General features: G+C 29.7%; 2 protein-coding genes across 3 annotated transcripts; both read left to right on the forward strand.

The window, feature by feature from the left end:
• The first annotated feature begins 1,327 nt into the window (after positions 1-1,327).
• On the forward strand, positions 1,328-5,504 carry LOC109595627 (stearoyl-CoA desaturase). Its single transcript, XM_020011036.2, has 5 exons — positions 1,328-1,394; positions 2,931-3,144; positions 3,205-3,541; positions 3,596-3,781; positions 5,057-5,504. The coding sequence occupies exons 2-5, from the start codon at positions 2,934-2,936 to the stop codon at positions 5,364-5,366; spliced, it is 1,044 nt and encodes a 347-aa protein (XP_019866595.1). The 5' UTR covers positions 1,328-1,394; positions 2,931-2,933; the 3' UTR covers positions 5,367-5,504.
• Positions 5,505-7,412: 1,908 nt separating this feature from the next.
• LOC109595633 (acyl-CoA Delta-9 desaturase-like) lies at positions 7,413-10,600 on the forward strand. Of its 2 annotated transcripts, XM_020011041.2 has the most exons (6): positions 7,413-7,522; positions 7,583-7,781; positions 8,067-8,197; positions 8,249-8,454; positions 8,514-8,696; positions 10,250-10,600. In XM_020011041.2, exons 2-6 carry the CDS (start codon positions 7,586-7,588, stop codon positions 10,515-10,517), a joined length of 984 nt encoding a protein of 327 aa, XP_019866600.2. In that variant the 5' UTR covers positions 7,413-7,522; positions 7,583-7,585; the 3' UTR covers positions 10,518-10,600. The 2 variants fall into 2 exon arrangements, with proteins under 2 accessions (XP_019866600.2, XP_049823476.1); XM_049967519.1 differs by having other exon boundaries at positions 7,419-7,781.
• Positions 10,601-10,967: the final 367 nt, after the last annotated feature.

Genomic DNA, 10,967 nt, shown 5'->3' on the forward strand with positions numbered 1-10,967 from the left:
AATAGAACAATATTATAAACTATAAATTAATTTCTCGTATTGACATTTTAAATATAGTATTTGAGATAATTTCATTATTATTAAATAATTTACTTTGCACACGTTCAAAAGAATTCTGTGTTATCGTTGATATCGAATATCACCAATTACTTTTCCATTAAAAAGCACTTTGGCCATTATGAACGCCGGTAGTTGTGAGAATATTATGCATTTATGAAGGTTCGATGCCTTTTTATTGTTACATTGAAACAATAAATTGATTTTTTAATGATTTTTGGAAATCTCTTTGGGACAGCTTCTGTTGTTAAACTTGTGATAAATTATTATCTTAAAAATAAGATATTGGGATGACACCGTTGGAATCATATAATAAGATGTATTCTGTAATCAATTCAAAATTCAAAATTAAAAATATAATAAACAATAAAAATTTTGAAAAAATGGATGAAAAAGCTTCAAAAAGTTAAGTTTATTAGCTTATGCATCTTTCTATCAGTGATTCTGTCAATGGACTGTTGAGGGAAATATATTAAATTATGGTACAGTGAATACTCCAATATTTAATGAAACTCTAAGAAAAGAAGTATTAAATGAATTTTTTTGTATATAGCATTAAAAATATAAAACTTACTAAGTAGAAACTTTATAAGTGTATAGTTTAAAATTGTTAAAAATAGATTTGGTTCATTGATGATTCAAGATTCTAATGAAAATTATGTTATAAAAATATTTTAAACACGTCGAATTGAATTTACTTTTAAAAATAGTTAATTAAAGTCTTAGACATGTTTTATATGTATTTTATGATAATATTGTGTATGAATATTGGCTATCAATGTTTGGAATAAATGAATTGTCAATTGATTATAGAATTTCACACAAACAATGTTTACTATTTAATTATATTGTTTGATTGAAATGTTGTTTCCATTCATAAACACGGTCTGGACTTACAATTATTATTCTGCTTTGTTATCGTAGACTAAATTTTAATTAATAATATGTGAAATTCAAATAAAAAAAGTTCTATTCCAATTTGAATTGTGTCACAATTTGAATGAATTAATATACAGTTTATTGCCCTATTTACCTAGACACAATATTTAAAATAGGCCTTACAAATTTTTTTTTAACATATTTTATTCCATAAAATACAAATAAAAAGCACAATCGTGTGTACTATTAAATAAACTAACGCAGCCCAAAACTGCGTTAAGGTAATATCTAAGAATTAATAATTATAATTAACCCAGGAATCTGTTATCACTTTCAAGGTTCTTGGTCTCTCCACTTTATAAAACGAATAGCACGTAAACTTTGAGACAGTGACTTACCTGCAAGTGAACTGTGATTTGTGCCTTGACCGTGTTGTGCCAAAATAATTACCGGTAAATGTAAGTTCCGATTTTTCGAAATTTTCTTTTCCATTACAAGTGCGACACGAAGGGAAACTTAATGTATGCGATGACCCAAAAAATTCATGCACAGCAAAAGTTTGATTATACAATTCAGATTCGATTCTAGAAATTAAATTTTTTTGGTGGTACGTCAATTCAAATTTGTAATTATATTCAAATGGCACAACCTAGTCTGTCTGTAGCCTCGTTTTTTAACTTATAAAGATGCTTGAGAGAATTCTTTTTTTAATATTTAGTTTATTTCATTCTTTTTTTATTGTTTTTTTACAACTATGTGAAATATAACTAACATACATAAATATGCATATACTTACATGTTTATGTAAAAAAATCGTTTAAGTAAACATTGTTCTTGTCTGTTTTACAATTTTAATTATGACTTATGTAAAACAATATTAAAATACATTGTCTGTATGTTCGTGGATATTATTTTATTTAAATAGTCAAATAAAATAAATAATATTTATATATGAAGGTATAAATCAGAAATATTCAAACTTTTATTAATTATTTAAAAATGTAATAAAATATATATATCTTTTATTGACATATAAACTAATAAATTAAAATTTATTTGTATACTTTTACTAATTTTAATTAAAAAAAATAAGTGCCACTAAAATAAATTACACAATACATTTTATTAACAAATAATATGGTGATAATAAAGAAATTCAAAATAAAGTTAATAACGACATACAATAAAGTAAAATCAATATACAAAGTTCTTCAAGTTCTTATATTTCAAAATATCAGTTATCTACTTTGCTATACACCAGAACAATTTCAATTTACGACACTATTTTATTTCCTAGCCATTTTCAGAGGGCAGAAGTTTTTTATTCCTGAATATTTACGTCGAAAATCTCGAATACTTTTATGTATTTTACAAATTTAAAATAGTTTCACAATATTACAGACCCTAAAATTAATTTGGCGGGCTTAAAATTTAGTTAATTAATCCCCACCGTGATTAGTATTCAATCCTTTGTGTATAATAAATTACCATACTCAACAAATAGTTGATTATGAAATTTGAAATTTGAACAATTTACATGTAGATTGCATCTCGCCACTCAAATATTGATATAAGAGTGTTGTGCCGAGATAAAGGATAAAGAACGGGAGCAATCGATAACGGACAGCATCGTCGAGCCATCCCCGGATCCCCGGCTTTAATTACATCGACGTGCTCCGCTAAAATTGAACGTAATGATTTTAAAACCGCCCCATTTTCTTCAACGAAACAGAAAAAAAGTGTGCCTCGAGCCGCATGAATAAGTGAATCGTCTAATTATCATTTCCGAATTAGACAATTATTTGAGTCATTGTTATTGACATTCAGTTATTCAATTAATGGGGCCAATTGTTTTTGGGTAGAAACGTGTTAAAGTTCGTCACAGGTCACAGTTGCATGTTAAGTTGGAAGTTGGTTCTGGCTCCAGTTGAATTTCGGCGACCGTCGCACGACCGACCAACGAAAATATGTTATAAATATTCACAATGTTTCAGAACATGGCTCCACGAATTCCGGAAACCGAGTCGTCGGAACCAAAATCGCCCGGCTACTATTCCGGCAAGCTCGCCCACGAAATCGGCACCGATCCGAACTACAGACACAAATGGTACAAGAAGTCCATGGCCTTCCACGGCCTGGTCCACCTTTCCGCCCTCTACGGGCTCTACCTTTGCGCCACGTGCATCCAACTGAACACCTTCCTGTGGAGTAAGTGCCTCGAGCAATCCTCGTGGGTGACGTACTGATTTCGTTGTTTGGTGCTTGCAGCTTTCGCCTTGGGCATGCTGTCCGGCGAATCCATCACCATGGGGGCCCACAGGTTGTACTCGCACAGATCATTCAAGGCCAGCTTCTCGTTGAGGTTGGCGCTTAACATCTTCCAACTGCTGTCAGGACAGAACTCGATGTACACGTGGGTGAGGGATCATAGACTGCACCACAAGTTCTCGGACACGGATGCGGATCCGCACAATGCCGAAAGGGGTTTCTTCTTCTCGCACATGGGATGGCTGATGACCAAGAAGCATCCGGCCGTCAAGGAGAAGTACAAGACCATCGACATGTCCGATTTGGAGGCCGACGAAATCGTCATGTTTCAATACAAGTAATGTCACGATTTTCTCGGCGCATTCGCCATTATTGATAAAATTGTTTACAGATACTTCCTGCCTTTGTACTTCCTGTTTTCGATCTTCATCCCCATGGCTGTGCCCATATATTTCTTCGGTGAATCGTTTTGGACTAGTCTTTTTGTCTGCTACTTCATGAGGTACTGCCTGTCGCTTAATGTCACCTGGACGGTCAACAGTCTTGCCCACATGTTTGGATACAAGCCTTTCGACAAGTAAGTACAAATTTTTTTATTTTAAAAACTTCTCAACTAGAATTGATTTGGAGTTTTTTTATTTATAGAATATTAAATTAAATTTCTATCATGTGTAATAAAAAATAGCAAGTTTTTATAATTGAAATTAAGATTACATTACAATTCATAATTGGAACCAATAATTTTATATTAAAGTGATTATTTTCATAGAAAATAATCAAAAAGAGTAATACCAAATATAATTTTGGGGTTTTAGGAGAAGTATTAAAGTAAGAATTAGTTATTTATAAAATATATATTTATTACCAATATTATACAATTTTAAATCTAAATTAATTAAATGTGATTTAGTAAAATTAAATTTTGTTCCATTTTAATTTTAACAATTCATATAATATTTTAATTCAGTAATTTTTACTGTTATTAAAATATATATCTTTAACAATTGTACAAAATATTATAAAATAATATAAAGACAAATATTTTAAAAAATATATTATAACATAAAAACAACTACAACAAATAATTTAGGAATGAGTAGGCAAGTTAAATAAATATAAAAAAAAGAAATAAATGAATGATATTATAAACATTTCAATCGCTATTGCTTATTCTGTTAGAATACAGTGGATATGATAAACAAGTAAACATTAAATTAATTATTTGGATTATAAAATATACCGTGTGTTTCACTACATTTGAGGCATGTCTATTTTTTATTCATGTAAATATATGTAAGAGAGTAAATTAATTCATTAAATTAAAAATTAAATACGTTAAATAATACACGTTGAGGAACCTTTACCATTTCATGCATTTTGCCAGTATATTATGTATTTTATAAGGTAATTGAAATTTCAATTCAATTTGCGTTCTTTTATGAGAAAATATTATCCTTAATAATTCCTTCCTTAGCAAATTATTTGACACTTACATTCGATTTTTAAACTAATTTAACATTTTCTTTTATCACAAATTAATTTATTTTATTTATTTTTGTCCTTTCTATGAGATAAATTAAATATATCAGATTCCATTTATTCCAACTAAATAATGAGTTTCAGTCGTTTTCTTATGTTGTCTTAATTTAGAACATTCCATAATTTCTTATTAATACTTTTCACAATCATTCTACTATTGTTGTTATATACAAGCCAATATGCCAATTTTAGAGTTTTAGTGACTTTTGATATTACCAACTTATAAACAAAGTTTGTTTATAAACATGCATATGCACACATACACACTGACGCAAGTTTCATATGTTTAATATCATATAATTTTAAATTTTAGATACATTAAACCATGTGAGAATTGGTTCGTCTCCTTCATCGCTTTGGGTGAGGGTTGGCACAACTACCACCACGCGTTCCCGTGGGACTACAAGGCGTCCGAATACGGGGTGAAGATCAACCTGACCACACATCTGATCAACATGTTGGCCTATTTCGGACACGCCCACGGTCTGCGTACCGCATCGGACACCATCATCGCCAGCAGGATACAAAGAACGGGTGAATCGAGCGACAAAACCTCGGCAGACGAGTTGCCCAAGGACGTGAACGAGGAGGTCGTACTCGCGACGTCCACGTTGGGATATTGAACGATGATTTTTTGTCTCTTTGATGTTGTTTCGTTTAAGAAATGGCTGGATAATTTTAACGTGCTGATAAGTTATTATTGTAATTTATGTTATTTGTGATATATATGTTTATTTTGGTTAATAAATACTTTGAAATTACTTGGTTTTTTTATTGGTTTTGTTATGTAAGACGGCAATTCCATTTTAAGTGGTGGAATGACGCAAATTATCACGAGACAACTGTCTGAAACATTGACGGAATGTTTATTCCAAAAGTTTCGGTTTATGGACTGAGCAGCCTAGCGACTGACGCAAATTGGTTCTTTAAATTGCCCGATGTAAAAAGCATAATATTATTTAAGGGATGACAGATTTTCAAACAGTTCTATATTTAGACAAAAACATTTTATTATTATATTATTGCCATCTTTACTCGACCACCAATTAAAATATTTATAGAAACCTAGGAGTAAATATCTTTTTTTAAACTGATATTAATAGAACATATTAGTATACTAAATGGAAACAATAAAAATCAATTTTGAATAACAATATTAATTATTTAATTAATAGTTAATGGGACATTTTTAGTGTGCTCTACAAGTATCACATTAAAAATCAATTTAACTTTCATTAAATGTTATGTATTTATAATTTTTAAAAAGCATTAAGGTTTTTCAACAGTTCATAAGTTGTATAATGTATTTTAAAAGTTTTAATATTATATTATTTAATTTTATGTCGTTTGAAGATGTCAAAAATGTCTTAATGATTTGAATATTAAAGTATCATTAACAATTTGCTATTTTCCTGTAAACCATCAGTAAAATATTTTACATTATTATGTACATATAAGAAATATTTCAGTAAGAGTAAACATTATATTTTCGATTTTTTTTGTAATTATAAATTTTAAAATTTTATAATTGATATATTAAAGTAAATAATTTGTATAAATAATATTATAATTTCCGTAACAATTTTATTATTTTTTTATAAATTAACAGTAAAATATTTTTAATTTTTATATAAAATAAGAAATATTTCATTAGTAGCAAACATTTTTATTTTATTTAATTATAATTTTTTTCATAAAATTTAATATTTTATTGATATTATCTTGTGACAAGTTAAACAAAATTATTTGAATAAATAATATTTAATTTAACTTTTTCAATCACATTATATTAATTTCGTAAGTTAATTAAATTTAATTAATTTTGTTACATTAAAAAGTAAAAATTTTAAAATAGCCTTATAAATTTTATAATTTTGATAAACATGTAAAAAATGTCAATTTACAACAATTTAAATACAGATAGGAAATATTTCAGAAATGGTAAGTTTTTTTCATTATAAATTGTTTCATAAATTTTTAAATTATTTTCACATCAATTTGTGATAGGTCAAATGAAATAATGTGTATAAAGAATATTTAATTTAAATTTTACTACTAATATTATAATAATTTAGTAATTTTATTATTTTGTGCTTAATATTCTTATTTTTAAAAATAAATTTATTAGAGGTAATACCCAGTTATTGTAGGAATATTAATTCTTTTTTGGAATAAAAAGTGTTTTTGGAATTATACCTAATACATTAAATGCAGAATAAAAATTGATGCAAAACAAAGTAACATTTCCAAAATTGGCAGTACCAGTATTATAAAAATTATCAAAGGAGGAAAACTTTATGACCCTACTTTGTATTAAAAAATTAACATATTAATTTAGTTTGTAATATAATTTTATAAAATTTGTACATCTAAAGACACTTGACTTATTTTTCAAAATACCATCGTCTTAGATTTCAGAATTAATTCAATTTACAAATTACCAAAATCAGGTTATTAATTTGAAAAATGGGTTATTAGTTACACTCATTTTCGTCAATTACTGGCAACAATTTAAATTTTGAGATCTAATAGAAAAACTATTCATTATGTGCAAATTATTGAGAACGCTCGTCTATTGTCTAAAAATATATATTTGCCACTATGACCCTATAAATATTAGTAGATGTACTAGAATACCGTAGTGAGTATTGAATTAATGCAACGAGGAAGCGGGTTTCTATTTAAATTACTGAATTAATTAGTTGATAGAGGTGGAAAAGATTTACCAAGATTTGATAAATTTTTTCGTTCCATTTAGTTTAGACAGTTTTCGAAGAAGGTGTGCAATCGAAATTTTTCTATTTTGTGATCCTTTGTCGAATTTTTTGAACATTTGTAGAAAATGTCTCCACGCAGTCCCGATTTGCAGCTGCAGAATGAGTACATCGGAAAGTTGGCCACCGAAATTGGTACGGATCCGAAGTACAAGCATCGGTGGTACATGCCTGCTGTTGTGTTCTTTGCGATTTTTCACGTAATCGGAATTTACGGTGCTTATTTGACCCTCACCAAGATGAGACTTATTACCTTCGCCTACGGTGAGTACCTCCAATCAAATGTTTTTTAAGATGTCACATAACTTAAAGTAAATATTTAAAACCTTGAAGATCATCTCACAATCATAAAACCACAGAAATATTGGGTTTGAGACACATTATTACTTTAGTAGTTTGCCTTAATCAAATATGTAGAAACGTAGGTCAATACGCTTTATTGGCCAGGAAAAATGCTGAGACGAGGATTAGATAATATTTATCTGTGACATAATCATTAGTACAGCCAATTTACTTTGACAAAACTAATTGATTTATGTCTTTTGACAGGTTACACTTTGGGTGTTTTATCTGGACTCTCGGTGACACTCGGTGCTCACAGACTGTACGCCCACAAATCATACAAAGCTTCCAAAGCAGTGCAAATAGTAGTAAACACCCTCCACGTAGTCGCTGGACAAGTGAATATGCTCATTCACCAAATAAATTGTTAATTAATCGAAAAATTGTAGAACTCAATGTTGACCTGGGTGAGAGATCACAGACTACATCACAAATATTCTGACACCGATGCCGACCCCCACAATTCCAACAGGGGCTTCTTTTTCTGTCACATGGGATGGCTGATGATGAGGAAACATCCGGCCGTCAAAGCCAAATTGAAGACGATCGATTTAAGTGATCTGAAGGAGAACAATATCGTCATGTTCTACTACAAGTAAATCATCATAATGGAACCAATAACTTTTATTGCATGTTTGTTGTTTTGATTTTTAGGTATTTTATACCGTTGTACATTCTTTTGGTCTTTGCCACTTCATCGATTCCCGTAATTTATTTTGGAGAGTCCTGGATGGATACTTTAATAACTGTGTATGTGTTCAGATATTTGCTTACTTTGCACTTCGCTTGGACGGTCAACAGTTTTGCCCACCTCAATGGAAATAGACCCTATGATAAGTAAGTAAATGTTACTAACAACAGTTGATAGGAGTAGTCCTTTAACTTGTGAATTATCAATTTCAAGGACTAGGATTAAAAGTAGACAAATTAATGTAACTTTGGTCTATTTAAGAAGAAAGTCATTTATAAAACTAATTCATTTTAAAAGAATGCAATTTATATATCATCACAAATAATTTAAAATAATTAAAAAATTAACTATTTTATAGTTGTTTTACACTATAATGAGTGGGCCAATTTTGTGACTTTTAATTTGTTGCTACGTGTTGTAAAGAAATTGACCAATTTATTATCTATTTGGCCAATAAATTGTTGGTATAAGTTCAAGTTTTGGCCAATTTTCTAATAATATATTAATATCTTTCGATACTATACTATAAACAAAGCTTGTTTATAAATATATACAGGTTATGTTTACTAAAGTAAATGACGACATAAATTTGCTATTTGCTTATTTATTATGTAAGAGCAAGACAATATTTATTATTATCTGCAAACAGTTAAAAATTAATGGAGCTAAACAAAGAAATTATAATAATTTAATAATTTTAATAATAACTATAAATACCAGTGTTATTAAATTTTAATTCATTTTTAGTAACTTCCCCTGAATTTAGCACAATGGCTCAAATGATATTTCATCAGAATATTCAATATATTTTCTATATCAGATGTTTAAGAGACTAATATCACCACTTGTGATGTTAACTTTTTGTTGTCTTTCAAAATTCTTCCAAAGATTTTTTCATTTTTTAAATTAGCACTTAAATGCAGAACCTAAACACAGACTGTTATCCAAATCCGTAGAAAGGAAATCTACAGAATTAAAAACTCTAAAAACCAGCTTCTCGAATTTAGTGCCAAATATTTTGTTCAAATTATGGAGACAATTGAATTATCAATCGTCATTCGAATTATCACAACATCGAGTTATTAGAGTTCCATTCAGAATTAACTCAGATAAATCTTTAGCTATATTTAAACATTTTAAAATATAAATTGGCTCAATTTATGTAGAATGAAGAAGGGAATCCACTTGAAAAATAAAAAACTCTTTTTCATCATATTTATACCTTATTTAGAGATGATTAATATAACCACAAACTTCTTATTGTTTTCTAAAATTCTTTCAGAGATTTTTTCAAAAATATAGAAGTCTTTGAAAGTTTTTTATATCATCAACTATAAATAGCACTGTTATTAGATTTTTATTCTTTTTTAGCAACTTCCTTTGAATTTCATTTCTGAGTGGTATTAATTCATGTAACTAAATTTACGGTACTTTTTATTTACTGTACACGTTTACCGTTTAATATATTGAAGTTTTGATAAATTCTGAATGAATATTGAAACAATGATTTTGGAAAATTAAGACTGATTAAATCAAAATTATACGATTCTCGTATAAATAATCGATTTTCGACTGTTCATTTGCATTAAGGTCGACGTCCCGGAAGGTGCAAACCCAAAAAACCTGACCTTTGACAGCATATTCATTAACTGATTAACTCATTAATACATGTACCGTTAAAGAGGAGTTTTGTTTCTAGATATTTACAGCCCGTCGAGAATTGGTGGGTGTCGTTTTTGGTGATGGGCGAAGGTTGGCACAACTACCATCACGCATTCCCCTACGATTATAAGACGGGCGAGTACGGTGTCGGACCCAACGTCACCGCCAAAGTGATCGACGCATTGGCGTATGTGGGTCACGCTTGGGACCTAAGGACGGCACCGGAAGAATCCGTGTTGAACAGAATACAGAAGAGAGGAGACGGCACACACAAACTTAGTCTTAGTAAATTCACCCAGAATTAAGTTTTTATGTTGTGTATTTATTTAACCGTACTTTGTGATTTATGATATTAGGACTTGTAACAAATAAATGTTTTATTTTATAAGTGTTCCGTAGACATGAGTCCTTTTCTAATCCTTCGGCGAGCCCCGGTGTACCGCCCACAAATCGTGGAACGGCGATATTCCAACAAGGTGTGCTTTGTCGATCGACTGCCGTCCAGGGCAACAGGAACTTTTCACATTTGACCTTTCCTATCTGGTGCAACAGCCCGGCCAACGTTTGAATTTACTGCACCAGCCTCCCGATCAAAGGATTTGTTTACAATTTACACAAGTTTATTAATTTCCCCCTGCGCCACAAAAATAAAACGAAGCTACCGTGTACTTAGTTCAGCAAAAGGCTGACCAAACGTCGGGCAAAATAAACAAACTCCCACGGGCCCAATAAATAATATTACTCGCATATTCTTA

The sequence above is a fragment of the Aethina tumida genome, chromosome 5 (assembly GCF_024364675.1).
Source record: "Aethina tumida isolate Nest 87 chromosome 5, icAetTumi1.1, whole genome shotgun sequence".
Taxonomy (NCBI): Eukaryota; Metazoa; Arthropoda; class Insecta; order Coleoptera; family Nitidulidae; genus Aethina; species Aethina tumida.